We start from the raw sequence: 23,774 nt of genomic DNA, 5'->3' as shown, positions 1-23,774 counted from the left end.
GGAAGCAAAGATTGCTTTGTTAATGGTGTAGTGAACGATGTATTACAATATTTCACTTCCGATCAGAATTTCTGATCGCTCGAACGATTTTTTGCTATAAATTGGACCGTTAGTGGCCAGCTTTAAGGGCTATCAAGATCACCTGATGAGTATTCTTGTTCCAGGTGGAATATAATTTTGCCTTCTTTAAGGGAACCTGCGACGGGGGGTTATAAAAAAAGATTATACATATATGGGGCTTCCTCTAGCCCCCTCCAGACTGACCGCTCCCTTGCCATCCTCCTGTGCCGTCTGGAACCCCTTCAATTTGGCCCAAAAAGTCGTTCTATCTGAGGCATACTGTGCGTGCCCCTGGGAGCGTTCTGCACCTGCGCAGTACTACTGTGCAGATGCAGAAAGCTCCTGGCCATGGAAACGCGATGGTGGAGCGCAACGGAGAAGCGCTCGCAGCCAGACTGCGCCTCCGCTGCAGGACTTTTAGAGCTGAATTGAGGAGGATCCAGGTGGTGCAGGAGGATGGTGAGGAAGCGATCAGCCTGGGGGGGGGGGGGGGGGGGGTGCTGGAGGAAGCCGCATATATGTATAATTTTTTTATACCTCCTGTCTCAGGTACAGGAACAAAGTTCATTTTTTATTTGATCAACAACTAAGGCCTATAATGCAACACTTCTGAACATTGAGGGAATATGCACCTCATTTCTGTATGTCCCTCCAGACAATCATCCAGATCCCCTGGTTTATAACACACTAAGGGCCCTTTCACATGGGCAGTTGAGCTGTGTGCTCACCAAGCAGTTACTGAGCAGCAGTGAACAGTTACCAGGCAGCAGCGAGCATTTGAAAGGCAGCAGCAAGCAGTTGTGAGAGTTTGACAGACTTTTCACTGCCTATCAACTGCTCGTGTGAAAGGGCCCTTATAGAGTACACTAATACGGCAAGGCCATTTAATCCAACGTGCAGGTGTTTCAGGCTGGTTTAGTCTTGTCAGTATAAACTATGCATTGGATGTGGCTGTAAGGGCATCAGGTGAATCATGTGGAACATGCCACATGGAAAGCAAGTGTATTTCAGGCAGAAAATTTGGAACATTTTGGAGAATCTTCCATGTCATATCTATCTGTATTAACCCTTATCGGACTATGAGAGGAAATGAGGGGAAAACTATGCAATAAAGGGTATAGACCGCAACAGAAGCCTTGCAGAGGGTTTAACCACTGCATTATATTTGTAAATCCCTTCCTACTATTGAGCAACAACTTAAAGGGAACCTAGACTGAGAGGGATACGGATGTTTCCTTTTAAACAATACTAGTTGCCTGGCAGTCCTGCTAATCTCTTTGGTTGCAGTAGTATCTAGATCTCACACCTGAAGCAAGCATGCAGCTAATCCAGTCTGACTTCAGTCAGAGCACCTGATCTGCATGCTTGTTCAGGGGCTGTGGCTAAAAGTATTAGAGACACAGAATCAGCAAGAGAGTCAGGTAACTGGTATTATTTTAAAAGGAAAAATCCATATCCTTCTCAGTTTAGGTTCCATTTAAAACCTACCTGCATGTGCCTTGTGGTACCTAGCTCCATGACTCGCTGACTGGCATGCCGCTTCTAACTATTACTAATAAATCAGCTTATGCTTTTTGAGATAACGGTCTTGCTCTCACCTCCTCCAATGATTCCAGCAGCTGCTAAGCTGATCATGTGACTTTCTTCAGAGCTGCAACAGTCAACAAGTTGTGAACCTGAATCTTGCTCTTTTCTATTACTGTCTTTTACCATGCATTCCATCAATTATCCATTGAGAAAGAAAAAGCTGACCTATAGGACTCATTACATATCACATCCAGTGGCCAGATGCCCTGTGCTACAAGGCAGCCACAGAACTCCCTGAACACAGCATACATCAGTCTGGAAGGCCTGATAACAGCCATCACTTCTTCAGCAGTATTACAGTCCATTTAGTGTGGCAGTAACCCCCTGGAAGTCAGGAATAAGGCAGGTGTTGTCTCACATAAGTTTACAACAACAGTGGTGTACATTCTTCATGCTCCATGCAGGTATACCATTCAATAAGGATAAAAGGATGATTTAATGTTTCTTTTTATTTGTCCCACCTCTCACTTAAGTCTGGTCATTACAACAGTGACAATAGTTAGTGCTGCACTAATGCAAAGTGGACCATGTAATAATTTGCCGTCTTCACCACAATGGAAAGTATCAATTAAATATAGCATGAAAATCACTATGATAACATAATTCTCACAGCAGATAATCATAATTCTGAGTTCAAAATGATGTAATCTTTTCTGAAAACACAGTTTGTAGAAATATCATAAACCCAGAAAATAGAAACCAAACACATGGCAAAAATATTAGCTTAAGTGAAAACCGTACGTCTGATTGATCTGTTGTGAAGTTACTCTGGTGTAGGGCAACTCATGGACAAGCATGTGATCAGTTTGATCAGGTTATGGATTTATATTGTAAGGTTCTGGTTTGCTGTATTCAGTCCCTGCTTTAGTCTACACAGGAAACAGAAGTGATACATGAGGGCTGGTTCACACTTGGCGATTTTTCAGTGCTTTGCTGCAATCAGCAATATACTAATACTAATGTATCCGTATAGATACTTTCACACTGCGATGTTTGGGATTTCGATCACTCGCAAATGTACTGCATGCAGCATTTCGGGGTCAACTGCGATGTGATTCTCACTCCATTGAACAGGAATCACAAGTGCAAATCGCGCTGAATTGCAAGATTTGCCCGCAAAATCGTGTTTGGGCTCTGCGATCGCAGGCAAGTGGCGCTCCAATCGCCAAGTGTGAACTAACCCTGACTGTGACCAGCAAATCAGGATGCTACAAATGTATTACTAGGATAAACTGATCACATGCTCTTCCACAAGTGTTGCTATACCTGAGTAACTCTAATCAGTGGTTCCAGAGATAAAGATTGATGAAATCAAGAGGAGAAAGTATTGAGTTCTTCAGCACCCATACTTTTCAATTCCCTGGAGAGGCAAAAGGCAGTTACAAGCAACTTTCACAAGAAAATGTGTAATGTACATGTTACTTCACTGACCTATATGTCTGGAGCTGTTTTGACATGTGGTTTTCAGTAAACGCGAGCGTAGATTATGCATTCTCCATGATACATCAGTGTAAGCTGCAACCATCTCTCTCAAGTTTATGTTCTCTGACAATGCAATTTGTTTTTTTACAATACCAGCTAACAAAAACATTATAATATGTATTGTTTGTTCGGACAGTGGAGCAACATGAATCGTGTCAGTATAGAGATATAAAACTGAATTTCATAAATGCAGTTTGTGGACATTTTGTGGACATGCTGAGTAGTGTTTACTGTCTCTCTGTGTAACACCTGTGCATCATATATGTAGACAAAGCCAAATATTTTAAGAACACGTTTCTAAAATAGGAGTGTTGGACTGAAACAAAACATTTTAATAGAAAAAAAACATCTATACATAATAATAGATCAACATTCAAAATATAATTTTTTAGGAAACTAAAAATATCCCTGAACATATTTCACATTTTATCTTATGTCCCTTTTAAGTATTAGCTGTGTAACTAAAAATCACAGCATTATCATTAATATAGCGCTGACATCTGCAGCACTGTACAAAGTACATAATCATGTCACTAATTTCCCCTCAGCGGGGCTCAAAATGTATTCCCTGCCATAGTCATATATCCATCAGCGTCTAGGGTTAGTTTTAGGGGAAACCAATTAACTTATCTGTATACTTTCCCATGTGGCAGGAAACTCACACAGGCACAGGGAGAATATAATAACTCCTGGCTGGGATTGTCCCGGGGACACAACGCTGCAAGGCAAGAGTGATATCTATGTTACATCTGTATTGATGAACAATACAATTGATTGACAATCTGGCATATGCAGGGGTCTTAAAACATTTTACGATTTAAAATGTACTCTCACTGAATGCAATAATAAGTATTGGTATATTCAAGCAGAAATACAGGTTTATTAACATTTCAACCTTCACTCCACCCTATCCATCCCACCCTTACACATTCTACTAATAGGCATCTTGCACATTAATACACGAGAATACCTTAATATTCACACATGATCAAAGGTTAGGCTTTCCCATTTCTCCTGCTTTTGGGAGGTTGAACCAACATTATACAGTTACTCTATGCTACCCAAAGTGAGTAATAGAAAGGAAACAGGCCAGACTGCCATGCACCCCCCCCTACACAGCACAGCACTTTGAGAAGTTGTGTTACAGACTGCCAGGCTGTGAAAGGGGAAGGATAAAACCTGGAAGACAGAATAAAGACCATAAAACAGTCTACAGTCACAAGACTAAAAGTTAAACCTAACAATTAACATATGTGCATTCTTAAATGCAGCAAAGGCTTGGTTCTTCAATATTCTGAGGGCAAACTTGATATTTTCACAAGGCTAAAATGCCTCATTAAAGCAAACCTGAACAATTTGTTCTTCAACTTGATCTATCTCTGCCATAGTCTACATATTTAAAGGGAACATTAACTGAACGGGGGGGGGGGGGGGGGTAAAGAGTTTCACTTACCTGGGGCTATTACCAGCCCCCTGCAGCAGTCCTGTGTCCTCGGAGCCGCTCTGGAATCCTCCGGTCCCCCGCTGTGACTTAGTTTCGTTTTTGACGACTCACCAGTCTTATTGGACGCATTCCCTACTGCAATTAGCGCTGTTGCGGACCGCAACACGTACAAAAATACGTGTTGCTGCATATCTAAGCGTGCGGAATGCGGCAACGCATATTTTTGTACACGTTGCGGTCCGCAACATCGCTAATTGCAGTAGGGAATGCGTCCAATAATACGCATGACGGCCAGCCGACTGAGTCGGTAAAAACGAAACTAAGTGACAGCAGGGGACCGGAGGATTCCAGAGCGGCTCCGAGGGCACAGGACTGCTGCAGGGGGCTGGTAATAGCCCCAGGTAAGTGAAACTCTTTACCCTCCGTTCAGTTAAGGTTCCCTTTAAACTAATAGTTGTGTACAATGTCATCTCACCTTGCTGGTCATAGCTGGATAATCTGCTGTCTTTGTTTTGTTAAGGCAGTCATTTTGCTCTTTTTTGAAATTACTTAATAACACAGCCTGATTTACTGAGTGGCCTCCAAGAATGCAACTGCGGACATTAAAAGGATATCTCCATGTCCAAGCTCTCCTGACAGGAGTATGTTTACACTAGAGAGTCAAAGTAAAGTCAAGCAGTCAGTCAGTGCTGCTGCTGAGTCATCCAAGGCAATTACAGTGAGACACATTCCAGGGAAAAATAAGCATTTCTCCAGAATAGAGCCTCAGATTAGAAGAAAAGGTATGTGTACAATAGTCTTTGAGATAGGAACCCACCAATGGTTTTTGTTAGAAAAAAATCCTGATGTCAGATACATTTTAAAGCGACAGGTACATGAAATCTTACACAGCAGCCGTAGCTCTCTTTCTTCTGCCTATATCAATGGAAGGTCTGGTGAAAAATCCATACTTATGATTCATGAAATCCCACAAAGTACCATTACTGTAGGGTACCAGTTTTGATAAGCAAAGGAATTAACAGAAAGATAATTTAGCGGCTTTCCAGCCAGCTAAGAATGACAACCAAACATCAGTTTATCCTGCAGAAACACTTTCCTATAGGGCCCAATTAACCTCAAAGACAGATTGTGAGTGGTTTGCTTAAACTCATAGAACAAAGATGCTGGGTCTCTACCTGGATTTAAGGCCGGCTGGCCAATTTTATTGCAAGTGCCACAGTGCATAGCATAACGTTTTGACCGCAGAGGTCTTTCTCAAGTGCTTGTGGTCGAAACATTGTGCTCTGCACTGTGGCAAAAAAATTGGCCAGCCGACCTTAAAACCAAGTAGAGACCCAGCATCTTTGTTCTATGTGTGGAAGTAACCCTATGGTGGATTAGGGGCTTTGCTGGTTGAGTCCCTGGTGCTGTTAAAAATTGGGTTGCAGCGTTGGGATATCTGTATTGCTTTGGTTTGCTTAAACTCCCATTTCAGCTCTGCTCACTACAGATGACAGCAAACAGGACTCAGCCACAGAGCAAATGCTTGTAACCCCTTGGTCTTATTCAATTTATTTCTCAAGAATACATTAATGGCAATATCTTAGTGGCATGATTAGAGGTTCCCACTTTCCTAGGAGACAGGCTCTGTTATTACTATACATAATAAGAATACGTCTGATTTTGGCAGGCAATACGTTTAGGAAAACCAGCCATTGTTACCAGTCTTGCTCTGTCCATGTCTTTCAAGGCTCTGGAAGTGTCCAATGGGAAATGAGCTGATTGTGATTGATAAGATGGGGAAGTGCAGACAAAAATATTTATACATAATAATAGCAGTGACGTAGCAATAGGGGATGCAGAGTTTGTGAATGCACCGGGGCCCCTGGACTAAAGGGGCCCACTAGGGGTCCTCCTTCATCCAGCTTGTTAGCTTTTCCTTGGTGCTGTGCTGGTAATGAACACCTCTATATGTACATTGCATTGTGGTAATCCTTAACAAACTATTTCCTTACTCTCATTACACCTCTCTGACACTGCAGCTGTCCTTGGTTGGTTTTGGGGCTCCATGTCAAACAGTGGTTGGGGTCCCATGTAAAGCTCGCACTGGGGCCCCAAGCATTGTTAAGCCACTGATTAATAGTAATCTACAGGATGCCCACATAGACAGAAGACAACTTGTATCCATAAGCAAAATGTTTCACATTATCTACAGACATGAAACAGTAACTCAAGAACTTATGCTGGAAATATACCATACAATTTTCTGTTAGATTTTCTGTTAGATTTACCTGCCAGATAGATAATTTCCAACATGATCTATCTAACCATCTATCTGCCTAGCAATTAGGCATTGTTCTACGCAGCAGGAGATAACCAGAAGACAATGCACCAGAGATAATGACCAGTCGTCTCTACAGAAAATCTAAAGGCGGGGCGGATCGTTCAGGAACAGCCTTATCAGTCCGCCGACAGTGGCGGAACGATCGGGCGGGGGATCAGTCATGTCGGAAATTATCAATCGAGCCATCTAAATGGCCAAAAAACTTAACGTGTATTCCCAGCATTAGGCCCTTATTCAATTCACATTTACTCCAAAGTCTTCTCCAAGGTGCTATTTTGTTTTACACCTTTTCAATAAAATGTCATTTAAGCTAGCAAGCAAAAATATACTCAGAATAATTTTCACAGTATTTTTTCACCTGCTTATTGGGACTCTTAACCACTTGCCGACCGCGCACTCATAACGCGCGTCGGCAAAGTGGCAGCTGCAGGACCAGCGACGCAGTTCTGCGTCGCCGGCTGCAGGCTAATTAATCAGGAAGCAGCCGCTCGTGCGAGCGGCTGCTTCCTGTCAATTCACGGCAGGGGGCTCCGTGAATAGCCTGCGGGCCGCCGATCGCGACTCGCAGGCTAAATGTAAACACAAGCGGAAATAATCCACTTTGTTTACATTTGTACAACGCTGCTAACAGTAGCAGCGTTGTACCAGATCAGCGATCCCCGGCCAATCAGCGGCCGGGGATCGCTGTCACATGACAGGCAGGAGCCTGTTAGAGGCTGCACAGGACAGATCCGTTCCTGTGCAGCCTCGGATCTCCAGGGAAGGGAGGGAGGAGAGGGAGGGGGGGAATCTCGCCGCGGAGGGGGGCTTTGAGGTGCCCCCCCCCCCCCCCGCAACACCCAGGCAGGCAGGAGCGATCAGACCCCCCCAGCACATCATCCCCCTAGTGGGGAAAAAAGGGGGGCGGTCTGGTCGCTCTGCCTGGTGTTTGATCTGTGCTGGGGGCTGCACAGCCCACTCAGCACAGATCAGCTAAAACAGCGCTGTCCTTAAGGGGGGGTAAAGGCTGGGTCATCAAGTGGTTAATTGCAGAGTGAGGAAAAGTTATCCAAAAAAAAAAAAAGATGAATAATGATCTCTTAGGAGAAAACTTAGGGGAAAAAGTGAATTGCATAAGGGCCTATGTATCAATAGCATAAAGGGATTGTAACAGTTTTTTTTCTCTGAACAGCATTTCAGTGTAAAAGACCATACAGAAATTAGACTTTGTTGGTCAAATGGATAGTTCATACAGACATTCTCCGTCTTCTGTGTCAAGCAAAATACAGGCAAATAGCAATTGGCACAGTTGGTGCTTTCACCCTCCTGCTTCTGCTTCCCCTCTTCTCTCTAGACAAAGTACTCGTAGTGCAGACCAGCCAAGCATGTATGATTGCCAGAGGCTGCTGGGCTGTCTATTTCACAAAACAACAATCATTTTGTGCAAAAAAAAGACTAATGTCTGGAAGGTCCTAAAGTAGTAATTAATGATGTTTAATTCTACGAGAGCTCATGGAGAAGCATGTGAAAAGTTTATTCAGGTAATTGAATTGAAAGACTTTGATTTGCTGGCTAAGTAGTAAAGCAGGAAGTGGTCACAGCAATGCTTTCGAAGCCTATCAAACTGATCATATACTACCCATGATTTCTTATAGACACAGACCTCTCTCTTACAGCTGATACTGAGACAGTGCTTAGTGTGCCACTACACACAGAAATATTGGCCTTTGTGCTTATATCTGTGGGGAGGGGACAGTCAGCAGGCCAGTTGGCTTCATCTTGTTGATCCCACCATCCAGAATACAAACTCGAGGATATCCCAGCTTCACAAGATGTGCTGCAAACTGTAAGACAAACAGTTACTGTGTCAGTAATATACTTTCCAGTCTGAGCAATTTGCAAACATACATATAACCTGCATCTTTATGCATACACTAAAATATATCCGCGGAGTCCAAAACATCAAGCTTAGTAAGTTAAAATGATGTGTCTGCATAAAAGAGAAACCTAGAAACAAAGAAAATGCCTCATTACGATACTTGCTCTACATTGTACAGTCATTTGTGCCTGTTAGCATATTCATTTATACCAGTTTAACCAAAGGTATGTTCACAAGTCCCCACTCTGTCTTGCAGATGTAATTCTGCACACAAAAACTAGGCAACCATCTCCCAAGTCTGTAATGCACCCCTGACCATGACACACAATCTCAGCCAACCATCCTGTGAGATCGAGAATGTTAAGATCAGAATGATTGCGTCATAGTCAAACTTTCTGATTGGCAGCCATGATCTGCTTTATTTACACAAGTGATAAGAGAATAAAACGTGTGTTTACTTTTCCCTCCATCAAATCTGTGTGTTCCCTAATCACAATGCTGATAATTTGATGGAGCGTACAGATCAAGAGGTTTATATGAAATGCAAGTGATCTGTATACTTTGCTCACAGTGACTCATGAAGAGAGAATTAAAGCAGTATTACACCCCAGAGTCCATCAGTGTTCAAAAAGACTAGTTGCCCGTTGTACCCTCCCTATGTACTCTGTATTGATGAATTATGATAAAGTAGAAGAAAAAAATAAGGTACCTCGTTGTGTTTTAGAAAACATTTTGTTAGTGCAAAGAGCATCTTCAGTTCAGTTTGGGGTGAAAAAAAATGCACTGACTATTGTAATCCACCCATTCCGAGGCAAACAAATCATAGATTTGAGAGAAGTTGGACTGGTTCTGAGCAAATTCTTAAACTGGAGGAAATATGGATGACTGGCTGTTCTGTAAAACAGCAGTCAACTGGCTGTGTCCTCTGTCATTTGCAGTAGAGAAGATGGTCTGCATACTCAGTCGATTATGATTACCGTATTTTCTATTCTTCTAATTCCATCTCTCTCACTTGTATCTGCATGATTAACAATTATTAACTGTCACCTAGCATGGCCTAAAATTACTAAGACGGGGCAACAATATTCTGATGTCAATGAGTACTTATAGGGCTGTATATTCTAAACCCCGTTATTAGAAAAGGGAAAATCCTCATCAATCACTGTAATACATAAGGCATCTGCCAATCGATGATGTTGTACAAAGAATGTCTGGTCTGCTACAGCTGGAAAAAAAAAAGAATGTAAAACAAGCCAGAAAATAAGGATGGCAAGAGCCAACTAAGCCAGAAGCCAAGAACAACAGTTACGACACAGGCACAGAAGGCAGAAGTGAAAACTTAGTCTTCAGTTGTAAATGCAAGACAGGGGTTATGGTTGGTTTATGTAAGCTGCAACTTCCTCTAGTGAGAAGCAAGGACAAAAATGGCTAGGCGCAGGGCAAAGGAAAGCATTGGACTAAGGCACCAGGCACCGAGGACCTAATTCACTAAGCCAAAGGATCACCTGCTACAACGCTTCACCTTACTTTGCCCAGGTGATTGCTGTGGCTGGTGATGTGCAGAGAACCTCAGAACAGATCAGGATCCACAATCAGCTCCCATCAAATAGACAAGTAAAAATACACCCCCTTAAAGTGAACCTCCGGACTAAAAATCGACTCAGCAGCACTGAAAAGGTTTGGTGTTTCTTTAACAGTTTCACAGCATCAGAACTTTGTTTCTGTTATACAAGCCTGATTTGTAGCTGCACAGAAGAAAACTGCCCGGGCTTTTTTCCCCTGATGCTGTGCAAAGCATGATGGGATTTCTGATTTTGCTGTTCTCGTTCTGCTGTTTTGGTGCAATTTTTTTTTTTTTACATTTTGAATTTGACATTTGAAGCCTAGCGCAAGCAGCTGGGAGGGGTAATCAGGACACAGGACAGTTGGAACTTTGTCTCCTGCTCCTTGTCACCTCCTTTCATCCAAAAAGATGGCTGCCCCCATGACAAAGATGGCAGCCCCCATGAATCACAAACATTTGCCTGTTCTTTTAAAACAGGGTGGGTAAGAGATTATATTACCTATCTATTCTAATTAACATAACTAATGTAACTTGATGACATGTTTGTTTAGGCTGAAGTTCGCCTTTAACGCTATAGATCAGAGAGATGCACGTAAATGTATTGCAGATTGTATCCAAGTTAGAATTTGACCAATCAAAATCAATAGGTAACACCTATTCACCATTGGTGCAGTTCCAAGCTGCATATGGTTTACTTCAATTTGCATGGATGCTGAATCTATGAAAACCACATACTTGTAAATAAGGCGTGGGGAAATTTTGGTGCAGGTTGAAGCCAAATGACGGTGCTCCCTGAACTAACTATTCCCCTGCCTAATTTTGAATATATTCCCCTACTGTATCCCTATTCCTAACCTTCCCACAGCCTTTCTTACCCTAAATCGGGCTCCAGCTATTGCCAGGACCCAAATTACACAGTAAGTGCCCCTATAGCCATAATTCCCATTTAACTGGAAACAACCTCTACTACATAAACACAAACACTGACTACACTGGCAAGGACACAAGAATCTAACATGGGAAGTTCTATGAACAGATGAGTCCAAGTTTATAGTTATTGCTTCTGTGCAAATTCTTGAACTGAAGAGAATATGGAAGAACTGTTCTGGGGCAGAGAAAGTTAACAGCTTTCATTGTGTGAATGGCAAACGGAACCAGGATGGCTGCCATCTTATTCTGCCCCCCCACGCCATTTTTGTTTTCCCAATCAGTGACTGACTAGTGCCAACTTTGCTCTTCCACAAAACTAAGATCACATTTTGCTTCCAAGCTGTACAAAACAAATATGAAGCTAAAGAAAAATGTATATTTCAGTGATTAGCTGTATTCTTCTCAGCAGTTTTCATCTCCTCCGGGCCCTGAACACAGGTATCATGGTCACAATGTTGACGTTAAATAAAAGACATTGGCCTCGATTCATCATTCTCTTTGAGAACTTTTTCCAGTTTGTTAAATTACTGAATTCGAAGTTTAGCGATTTCTAGTTGTATTCATCAAGGTTTTTCCTCATCCAGTGTGAATTCGGTAACCATTCGGTAACATGTCAATATTTCCATTTTACAGTGGTAATTTAACACAAGGCCATAAGATTCCCATGGAATTGTGGGTAAAAGGCAGTCCTTTGAACACTACGTAGCAACATTCTGAATAGGGCTTAACACCTGGACCAGGATTCTGGAAGTGGCTTGGGACAATCCCACAATTTGATAAGAGCCTTTTCTAAAAAAATATAGTGCAGCTAGTAAATTAGTTAACCCTGGCACTGCCTGTGTTTTCTTACAAGATGATTCAAGAGAAATGCAGATGTCCTGTTATAGCAAATAAATCCATTCTCTTGCAAATTGATATGATTGTAGTCCTTATTCTTGCCCTTCTGCGCCTTTGAATCACTCTCAGCTCATACATAACCACTTCTAATGGCTCCATCTTCTCTGTCAGCAATGATCTGACAGGAATAACGACAGAGCAGTGAAGGAGATAACTAATCCTAAATGTAACGCTAAAGTACGCCCACTTTCATTTTCATGAATTGCACTTTCTTCCGTTTTAACGCATCACTAACGGATTATTACCAAATGCTCGCTAACAGCTGTAGATAAATTTGATGAATCCTGAAATCAACTTAAAGAATTCGGTATTTTACCAAACTGTCGTTAGCAAATTCGATAAGTCTTGATGAATTGAGGCCATTAAGGTTTTACATTTTGGCAAATATGCATTCTTAATCTTTTGCAGTAGAAAGCGAGCAGATGACAAATGCATGAAAACATAGAGGCTAGCACTCCCCACTTCATGGGACTGGAGTCCCAGGATCAAAATCTTACGCAGGATACTAAGTGAAGTTTGAATGTAATCTCCATATTTGTGTGGGTTTTCTCCTACATCTCTAAAACATGCAGTCAAACTGATAGTCTACCCCTAGACATAGTGTCCCGAGACTGTGGTAGGGATATCAGCTATGACTATGGTAAGGATATTAGACCAACTGTGGTAGGGACATTTCATAGTGAGCACATTTGAGCGACACTTAGTGACATAAATCACTGTACTCAAATTACACTTGTGATTAGTCACAGATGAGGGTGAATTAGGCTAAACTCTCTAAATAAAATAAAACCTACAAGATGCTATTAACATTCAGACTTATCAATAAGGATGGTGGATGGATCCCCTCTCACCTAGTGACCCCGAAGCACGTAACGACGTCTGCTGGCACGCAGATGATAGGACCCGCCCACAGCCACCGCTTACACTTCCCTGTCCCGTGGAGATCCTTATGCCTGCTCCGCTAGCCACGGGTGCATGAGGGAGACTGCGAGAGGCAAGAGGGGATCATCCGCCATCCTTATCGATATGCCTGAATGTTTTTAGCATCTTGTAAGTTTTATTCATTTTCATTGTAGACAGTAAAATAAAGTTGAATGCACTAAAGAGCGCTACTGTCTCCTCACACAGATTGCTTACTTTCCCAGTGTAACGATTGTGGAATCGTCTCCGTGGTCAGCGCACCAGACGTGCGCTGACGCGGCGGATTTCCTCCACAAGCGTATTATTGTGGACACCCAGGCTAGGTGCTATGCACCCGCAGAGGGCAATTCCCACCGGCAGATGGCGCTGTGGAGTGCAGGCGAACACAGCCACTGCACAGCCACAGATGCCAAATGGGAATTGTACAGATCCGGGACAAGGTACAATCAGGCAGGGCTGGATAGCCCACAGGGAACAGAGCAAAAGGACAGAACCAATGTGTGCCCACCAAATTAGTCGCCACCCAGCGACGGCGAACACACAACGGCGGAAACGAAGTAGGAAACGCAATCGCAAGAATGGCGATTGCCAAAAGCGACACAAGACTGAGCAGGACAGAGCACAAGGGTAGCAAAGGCACAGCAAATCATACAAAGAGAAAGATAAAGAAAATAACAAATGCTAGCTGAACGCGAACACCGCACTCATTCGCAACAGTGCACGCGTTCGTGCGCGGTCTCCGCGTGTTACGCACAACAGAGACAAGCACGCCTAACTAACCAAAGACAGACAAACACGAAACAGAGAACGCGAGCGCTTGCTTAACGGTTACCTCACCGAGCCTACAGCAAGCGTTTCGAATCAGACAAGACAGACACACTAAAACAGGGACAAGCGAGAGATAGGATCCACAGCACTAGCGAAAAGTGGCTAGCGCGATCCAGGTACAGAGTAGCAGAACAGAAGGGTCCTCAGCACTAGCGAAAAGTGGCTAGCGCGATCCCAGAAGACAGAACAGAAGGATCCCCAGCGCTAGCGAAAAGTAGCTAGCGCGATCCCAGAAGACAGAACAGAAGGATCCCCAGCGCTAGCAAAAAGTAGCTAGCGCGATCCCAGGAGACAGAACAGAAGGATCCCCAGCGCTAGCGAAAAGTAGCTAGCGCGATCCCAGGAGACAGAACAGAAGGATCCCCAGCGCTAGCGAAAAGTGGCTAGCGCGATCCCAGGAGACAGAACAGAAGGATCCAAACACACGGCAGACAGAACAGATGAGGTAGGCAGAAACACCCGCTGTTCCAACCTACACTCCAGACTCAATCAGAAGGATCCACAGCCGCTAACGCTAGGGCTTGTGCGATCCAAACACAAGACAGACGGAACAGGCAAAACAGATAATGCAATCCTAACTGCACTAGGGAACTGCCTAGTGCATCCCCACGAATTACACTAAGATAACTTCAACAAACGAGAATGGCTGACACTCCAGCAGTGTTTATCAGGAACAGACCATGGAAGGGAAATGTCCAGCAAAGCATTCTGGGAGCAGAATGCTTTTATAGTGCCAGTCATCAAAAGAAGGCAGGTAACGGATTTGCATGACTAATGTATGCAAATCCCTCAGCAACACAAGCTGCACAACTGACAGAAGGTCTCCTTTCCAGAGTCCTGCAGCAAGCAAACCTAAACAATGGTCAAAAGGCTGCCTGCCTGCGCAGGCAGCTGAGCGGATTCTCACAGTACCCCCCCTCCTAGGGTCGAATTCCAGACGACCCTCAAAACTGATATCTCCAAACCACTCTAAGGGCTGGTTCAGACGGGCGTTTTTGTGGCGTTTAACGCAGCGTTTCAGATGCAGCGTTTTTTGGGATCTACTGCCATCCCATGCAAGTGAATGGGAGCGTTTAGAGCTGGCTTTTGCAGGCTTTCATGAAAGCCTGGCAGTAGATCCCAGCGTTGCGTCTAGTCTCAAAAGCAACATGCTGCTTTCAGAGGCAGTAAACGCGAGGAAACAATAGCAGAGACCAAAACTGCTAGCCTTGAACGCTTTTCAAAAGCTTTCAAAAGCTAGCTTTTAAACGCTGGCGTTTAAACGCTGGCGTTTGAACGCAATGCCAAGCAAAAGCTCAGCAGACGCCCGTGTGAACCAGCCCTAACAGAAGACTCATGAAGGTCGGGGCAGCCCGACAAGGTCCAATTCCAGAGTCAGTCCACCCGAAACCGACCTCATCGGAAACAGAAGCCACCGAAACATGCCCATCAGTACTACCAGTCTCAGTATGACACCCATCAGGACTGTGAACGCCAGAGAAGAAGCCATCAACACCCTCCAGACAATACCCACCACCTTCCAAGGAGCGTCCGAAAATACCAAACCTGCCACAATACCTGTTCGAAGTGTCCCTTACAACACAAAAGCCACCGTTGATCTTATCCAGGGTAACAAGCAAAATCTCTCCCGGAATCTCCCAGAACCTTTTGAAGCTCCACAGAGATCCCAAGAGGGTAGAACAATCACCAGGCTCACATGGAGAATTACCAAGAACCCCCATGGAACCAATGACAATTCCGGATTCAAAATTACGAGGACACCCATCAAGATCAAGACTTTCAGGGACCACTTCTGGGCATGCAAGCAGGCAGGCCATATCAGAGCATGTCTCCACCGAGGAAGCATCTGAGTACGCTGGTAACCGAGGCACACTTGGGCTTTCTGGGTCACAGAGCACACTGGGGTACACCAGCACAGGAGAAACCTCAGGACATGTCGGGGAACTGCCAACCTCAGAGTCCGGCACGTCAAGACCAAAACCAGTACTGGGCAGAGAAACATCATGAGTGGAGGTCACAGGCACTGGACTTTCAAAAGAAGACTCGGAAACAAATTCAGAAATTTCTGTGACAATAATATCATCATTGACTACACAGGCGTGAAGCTCCATCAGAGCTGAAAAGGTAGCCAGCAAGGCAGCAATGCCTACTGAAGTGGGCAACACCTCAGAAGGACTTGGGGGGCAGGAGACGTCTTCTACAAGTTCTGCACCCTTTGGGAGGAACTCGGAGATCTCCAGGAGGTCAGACAGGACCTCAGGAACATCCTTTTTCAAGTTTCCTAAGAAGGATTCTGAACTATCCATGTTACAGGGCAAGGCTTGAACTTTATTTTGTGAATCGGGCAGATGTCCCAGGGAAGGTTCCACCATAAACTGAGACTGAATTTCATCATCAGGACAGGGATACACAGAAATATCTAGTGAAACTAACTCTGGCTTTCTGAGTTTCGTTTCACTGCAGGGAAATTCCTCCATAGCAGTCAAACCAGACTGCAATTCCAAAATAGCAGAGAAACAGGTAACAATGGTTGCAATACCTAGACGAGCCTCTAGGGACATTGCAGGAGATTATAAAAAAGGTAATATTGGCTCATCCAGATTACTGGGTGGAGAGTCAGTACTTACTTCAGAATCAGACTCGCAAATGTCAATGCGAGTGGACCTAATGTCTTTATTCATGATACAGGGCAGGCTCAGAGACATCTTCTCTGGACAGAGCAAAGGTGCTTCAGTATCAGGTTCACAAAACCAAAGTGCTGTCTCATTCTTAGACTCGGGTAACGATGTCGAATCCGAGGAGACAGAACGCAAAATTTGCGAATCCACAATCGCTTTAGGTTGCGAAACCGAACACTCCAAAGACAGGGATTCTGAGGTCTCCCGGCTGGATTGCTGGATCTCAGAAACGCCAGCTGACAATGTACCTTTACAAACGTCACCTGAATGACGTACACGTAATTCATTCAGAATCATTTTCCACATACAAATCAGCGGACTCACAAAGTCAAATTCACACCCCTTTTTTTCTCTTAAGGCGGAAGCATAACTTATACATGCTCTCAAGACAGATTCACTTCTGGCAATGTAGTACTCACAAAACGACTCTGAATCGTTCTCCAATTCATACGTCAACGCTTCGAGCTGTTTTTTCTGGAACGGGGGCTCCCATTCACACCTGACTAGGTCTGAGCATTCATACTGAACCATGTTAGGAGAAGTTGTGACAACAACATGAGGATCATATTAATTTTACTCTTGAAACTGCATAGTTTGGGAATTTTCCCCATAGCAAGATCATAGATGGAGGATCTTAAAGTAGTACTGAGAGAAGAAGATCTGTTTTTACATGACAAGGGATCACACAAATCATTGACAAACCTGACACACACACGCCGATCACAATCGACAGGAACATCTGAGAAACCGGCATCAGATCGCACAGATTTAACCTCTAAACAAACGGGAGAAACTCCATCAGAATTCACGCAGGTGTCCACAGTCGAGGCACACCCATTCATTTCAGGTCGCACAGTGTCCAAACTCACTTGCTTTACCCCAGAAAGACAGGAATAATCATGTGACAATGGTGTCTTTTTATTGGAAATAATTGGTTGGTGTGTGTGCAATTCGTACAAAATAGTCTGCCACACATAAATCACCAGATCCACATCACACTCATCACATTCATCAGAATCGATCAAAAGGTACATAGAGTCGAGACAATCATTCAGGTCATCCGCGCTCTTTGCGATATAAAAATCGCAAAAGGCTTTCCAATCGAAATCAAACTCTTCCAACAAGGCCCCAATCTCCCATGAGGCAAATGGCGGTTCAAACAACCCAGTATCTAGGTAATCTCCATATGGGTTGGGGTCAGGAACGAGGACAGACTTTTTAACTGCTTTAATGTAGTGTGCGATCCTACCTATAATAGGATCCACATATGCCTTTGCCTCAGGCAATCACATCTGAACAAAATTGAAGGTTCCCTCTGCCCTGGGAATTTTGGTTTGGCTGGACATTCTGTAACGATTGTGGAATCGTCTCCGTGGTCAGCGCACCAGACGTGCGCTGACGCGGCGGATTTCCTCCACAAGCGTATTATTGTGGACACCCAGGCTAGGTGCTATGCACCCGCAGAGGGCAATTCCCACCGGCAGATGGCGCTGTGGAGTGCAGGCGAACACAGCCGCTGCACAGCCACAGATGCCAAATGGGAATTGTACAGATCCGGGACAAGGTACAATCAGGCAGGGCTGGATAGCCCACAGGGAACAGAGCAAAAGGACAGAACCAATGTGTGCCCACCAAATTAGTCGCCACCCAGCGACGGCGAACACACAACGGCGGAAACGAAGTAGGAAACGCAATCGCAAGAATGGCGATTGCCAATAGCGACACAAGACTGAGCAGGACAGAGCACAAGGGTAGCAAAGGCACAGCAAATCATACAAAGAGAAAGATAAAGAAAATAACAAATGCTAGCTGAACGCGAACACCGCACTCATTCGCAACAGTGCACGCGTTCGTGCGCGGTCTCCGCGTGTTACGCACAACAGAGACAAGCACGCCTAACTAACCAAAGACAGACAAACACGAAACAGAGAACGCGAGCGCTTGCTTAACGGTTACCTCACCGAGCCTACAGCAAGCGTTTCGAATCAGACAAGACAGACACACGAAAACAGGGACAAGCGAGAGATAGGATCCACAGCACTAGCGAAAAGTGGCTAGCGCGATCCAGGTACAGAGTAGCAGAACAGAAGGATCCTCAGCACTAGCGAAAAGTGGCTAGCGCGATCCCAGAAGACAGAACAGAAGGATCCCCAGCGCTAGCGAAAAGTAGCTAGCGCGATCCCAGAAGACAGAACAGAAGGATCCCCAGCGCTAGCAAAAAGTAGCTAGCGCGATCCCAGGAGACAGAACAGAAGGATCCCCAGCGCTAGCGAAAAGTAGCTAGCGCGATCCCAGGAGACAGAACAGAAGGATCCCCAGCGCTAGCGAAAAGTGGCTAGCGCGATCCCAGGAGACAGAACAGAGGGATCCAAACACACGGCAAACAGAACAGATGAGGTAGGCAGAAACAACCGCTGTTCCAACCTACACTCCAGACTCAATCAGAAGGATCCACAGCCGCTAACGCTAGGGCTTGTGCGATCCCAACACAAGACAGATGGAACAGGCAAAACAGATAATGCAATCCTAACTGCACTAGGGAACTGCCTAGTGCATCCCCACGAATTACACTAAGATAACTTCAACAAACGAGAATGGCTGACACTCCAGCAGTGTCCATCAGGAACAGACCATGGAAGGGAAATGTCCAGCAAAGCATTCTGGGAGCAGAATGCTTTTATAGTGCCAGTCATCAAAAGAAGGCAGGTAACGGATTTGCATGACTAATGTATGCAAATCCCTCAGCAACACAAGCTGCACAACTGACAGAAGGTCTCCTTTCCAGAGTCCTGCAGCAAGCAAACCTAAACAATGGTCAAAAGGCTGCCTGCCTGCGCAGGCAGCTGAGCGGATTCTCACACCCAGAAGTCTTTGTTGGAGCAGTATATATAGTGCTATAGTTCTTTTCATCTGGGTGGTCTGAGTACAATACCAATCGGAATTTTGCTTGCATCTGTTAAACCCTCTAAATACATACAGGGTGGATTTCTCTCTGTTTTTCTTCTGTCCTGTGCAAGAGTTCATGTCCACGTTGATGACTACTGTGTGCACTAGTTAATGGTATGTGGAATTTGGAGGGTAAAGAAAACATGATTCATTAAGGCATTTTTCCATTGCTGCTTGGTCCAGGTTCAAAGCTTATATCTGGCCGTTCAGGTCCCGATGGGCACTCTTAGTGTTCTGTGGCTACCCAGCCCCTTAGGCTATGGAGTGCATCACACCTAGCTACTTGACAACTCTTTCTCTAATGGCAAGTATGAAGTTTTTTCAGTTACAGCTTGGATGTACTTTTACTGGTTAACTGTTTGCACTTTCCTGGACCACTTTAAGTAGGTGGTTAAACACTGCATACCCTGAATCAAGACCTGGTGATTTGGAGATGTTCCGGCCCAGTTTTTTAAGCTATCACTATCTGGCCTTTAGATCTTTACGCTTATACATCTTGTCTGCTTCCAACACAACAGCTTCAAGAACTGTTGTCAGTTGCTGTCTAATACACTGTTGCCCAGCAAAAACATAAGTCTGTAGGTGGTTTTAATATCACAGCTGATCAGTGTATGTTCTTATAAGATCCAGATAATGGTTGCAAAACTTTTGGTAGCTAACTGTAGATGTTTTGTTGTTGTCTAATGTATGTTCTTCAAAGTTTCCCAACATTCCCCACCCATAGCAAATCAACCCTAAGGGTAGTACAACAGGACCCCACAGTGTCTGTTCGAGAATTTCACCAAAGTACTGTACAGTGAATTAACACTGTGCATTTCTCCATTCAGATTGTCATATTGACATCATTATTTCTGTAAGTACTGTAGCTCCAGGCCGAAGCATTTGTCAACAGAAACACCTAGAAATTACTTCACTTTATGTCATAATTGTTTCCAGACAATATAACTGATTGATGAAAGAATCTGACAGCTCATCTAGAGTCAGTTTCATGACAAGCACAGGCAAAGGGTTTAATTTCTCCTAGCTACAACTTTTATACTAAGGATAGGTTTTATGAAAGTATTTACTACAACATAATTCTGTTAATACTGAGCCAACAAAAACATATATATTTTCTACATTATAATAAATCTATAAATATATATTATCATCACTATTAGTGGAGGGTAACACCCGAGAACTAAGACTGAGTACACATGGGTTCGCTGTCACCGGACTGCCTTGTTCACGGTTGCTCTATCGGACATCATCACTCACAGGATGTAGCTATTAAGCGGGCATCAGGCAGTATTTTCCAGTGATCACAGTGCCGTCCCTGCCCCAGGAGGTAGGTGGGGTCAGGTAACCGCTCTGTGCAAAGGAAGAAACTACCAATCCTCTATACAGCTCTGGGTCATGTGACCGACTTTTCCAAAGGGAATTTGTCTGGAATAGTTGCATCAAATATGAAAATTATGTGAATAATGGCACAACCCACTATTCACCTTCCTGGAAAGTGAACTAGGGCTTAAAACTACCAAATTAAAAAAAAAAATATTAAAAAAACCTAAAATGATACTTGGAATATTTTAAAACAATTTTGTATAATCAGATCTGAATTTTCCACCTCTCCTATTTGATAAAATGTTTGCATTTCAAACAAATATAATTGCAATTACTGGAATAACAAATGTGAAGTGAAAAAAATAGATGAAAAAATAGATACCTCCGTAGAGGGAAGCCTCTGTACAGTCCAGAAGGTTCTCAGATCCTCCGGGTGACCACCATTGCAGGACTGGGTCCCTCAAAGCATATCCGACAACAGATATGCCACGCTCCTATCCAAGTACGAGCTTCATCTTACAGGGCATGCTCGAGTATGGTCTTGCACATGCCCTGTAGATTGAAGCCACTCCTGCAAGGCTTTTTCCAAGCCAACGTCATTCTACTGGGCATGTTCACACCATTCTCATGCATGCCCCATACAAAAAAAAATCTACTTTTACGGGAGCAGGGCCACAAGGAGAAAGGTAGGAAACAGGTAGAAAAAAACTAGAAAGGTTTAAGCATATAAGGAGTTAATGTTGTAAAAGGAATACTGCCAACATTCTAAGACAAATTAGTACCTGTCAGGCAGGATGTCATCCCTGGTAATTTCAGGGGTTAGAGGTGCACTATTGTGCGTTTCCCACGCCAGTGACAGTTAAGGCCACAAACTTCACACACTGTCAAAGATCCTGACTGTAGCCTCTATTGTTTGTTCGATCATAAGTGATCTCCAAAAATAGAACTTTGGTTTTGCCTACAGTTATACGTTAACACAGAGTTTGTGTCTCAAATAAAATAAGCTTTCCTTGTCACCCAGAATACACTACAGTAAAATAAAATCCCCAAAAATGGAAAATGTTACCTAAATTAAGTCAGAGGAGTCACAAGATCCCAGACTAGATGAGATAAACGTATTGAGCCTGATCAAGCATGATTTTTATCTTTAAACTGAGGCCCATGAAAATGTGATCAGTTATAGCTGTAAATGGCATTATCTGTTGGGCCAGGTCTAATGCCCTTTTTGCCAAGCTATTAAACACGCAGTACTCAGGAATGAGAAGTGGCAGAACAGAGGTTCTGAATGCCACCTTTACAAGCTCCGTGTCCCCAGTGTGCAGCTGCAACAGAATGAAGCAGTGAGATGCTGCCTGCATAATTGCAACAGCAAGAACAAATGGAGCTTTAACTTATATGGTTGTGGCTTTAGCAGAGCCTTTGAAATGGAAAATTCAAGCTAAGTTGGAATGGAGCTGTGGCTTTAATCTCACATTATTTACATTCTCTTAGCAGCTCTTAACTTTCCCTATACCAGGCTGCTAATGCGTGTTTGGCACAGGGGTGGCAAAGCCATAACAAAAGCTTCCATCCGCGCCAGAACAGAAATAGAGCAGGTTTTTTGATGTACACATTCTCTACTCCTTACTAATTCCCTTAGCATCTGACTTCAAATGAACTCTGGGGTTCCGCTCTTAGCGTTAGGACTGACTACAGCTAAGGCTGAACTTTGAAAACTGCTCCAAGTTCTTACCTAGTGGGGGGACTCCGAAACAAGAGATCCATGTGATGCCTTTAAAACGATTTAACACAGTAAATGTACGCTGCAGTCGTTCAAAGACATGGCAGCACAATAAACCAAGCCACGGGAATCTCAGAAATTCTGGAAGCGGTTCAGCATATTTTCTGCCTTATCAATCCTTAAATGTCCTCTAAATCATTATCAGTTTGACTCGAGCCAAAATGAGTCATGCTAAATCGGACAGGGTGACTTGTGGGTCATGTGATTTTACAGGCCTTGCGACAGTTGTGTGAGATTCTAGCCTGTGGGTTCTAAATCATACTAAAGAAATGAAGGAAGTACTCAAACAATACTCATACACTTTAGACAGCAAAAAAAAAAAAAAAATTCTAACATTTGGCTGCCTCAGGCTCATTTCACATCCACAGCGGATCTTGAATGGCCAAACGGAGTGGACAGTGAAGAGTCTGCTCCAATGGTCCACCATAGGCTTCTATAGGAAATGCATCTACTTGTCCAAACAAATTGTGCTGGTCGCTAGTTTGTGACAAGTGTGAACGGATACTACAGTATTTGAGTAATTCTGCTCATAAAATGATATGTTTAATTATTTTCCTGCTCTTCATTTCACTGAGCTACACAACATATTACTCCTGAGTCCTGACTAATAGCCTAAATTGCCCATGGCAATTATGGTTAGTGTCCATTATTTTCAAACGTCCACTGGAGTTATGAGATTGGTTGTTGTTGACATAAGACACTTAACTGTACACATTAGGCATATACTGTAGATTCTGGCGTATAAGACAACTGGGCGTATAAGACGACTTCTCAACTTTTCCAGTTAAAATATAGAGTTTGGCATATACTTGCCGTATAAGACTACCCCTCTTCCAACGCCCACCAAATAAAAATTTTAAAAAATCATACACTGGTGCTACATATGAACAGATACCGGTGCTGTGCTGTATGTGGTACCCAGTATTTAACATTATATAGGTGATTGACTGTTTGGATTAGTCAACTCTCCCTCTCCATAAGTGGATTGGTCAGCTCTCCTTGTCTCCCTGTTTTTTAGAGCGGTATGGAGGAATAGATTATGCTGTGCCCATAAAACACACCTCGTTCACCCTTCTGGCCCACAATTGTATACTATTTACCTCCTTCTCCGCCTCACACACATGTGCGCCTGAGCCGCTTCACTACAGTCCTC

At 43.8% G+C, this 23,774-nt stretch overlaps 1 protein-coding gene across 5 annotated transcripts in view; it reads right to left on the bottom strand.

Moving 5' to 3' along the window:
• Window positions 1-8,353: 8,353 nt before the first annotated feature.
• TBCK (TBC1 domain containing kinase) overlaps window positions 8,354-23,774 on the bottom strand; it is a 330,567-nt gene continuing 315,146 nt past the window's right edge. For all 5 annotated transcript variants that reach the window (XM_068231246.1, XM_068231264.1, XM_068231255.1 and 2 more), the window contains one exon: window positions 8,354-8,719. In XM_068231246.1, the coding sequence (XP_068087347.1) occupies window positions 8,609-8,719 (111 nt within the window). In that variant the 3' untranslated portion in view covers window positions 8,354-8,608. The remainder of the gene's footprint in view (window positions 8,720-23,774) is intronic.

The sequence above is a fragment of the Hyperolius riggenbachi genome, chromosome 1, assembly GCF_040937935.1.
Source record: "Hyperolius riggenbachi isolate aHypRig1 chromosome 1, aHypRig1.pri, whole genome shotgun sequence".
Classification (NCBI taxonomy): Eukaryota; Metazoa; Chordata; class Amphibia; order Anura; family Hyperoliidae; genus Hyperolius; species Hyperolius riggenbachi.
The sequence above is the reverse complement of the archived record's forward strand: the minus strand, read 5'-3'. Positions and strand labels throughout refer to the sequence as shown.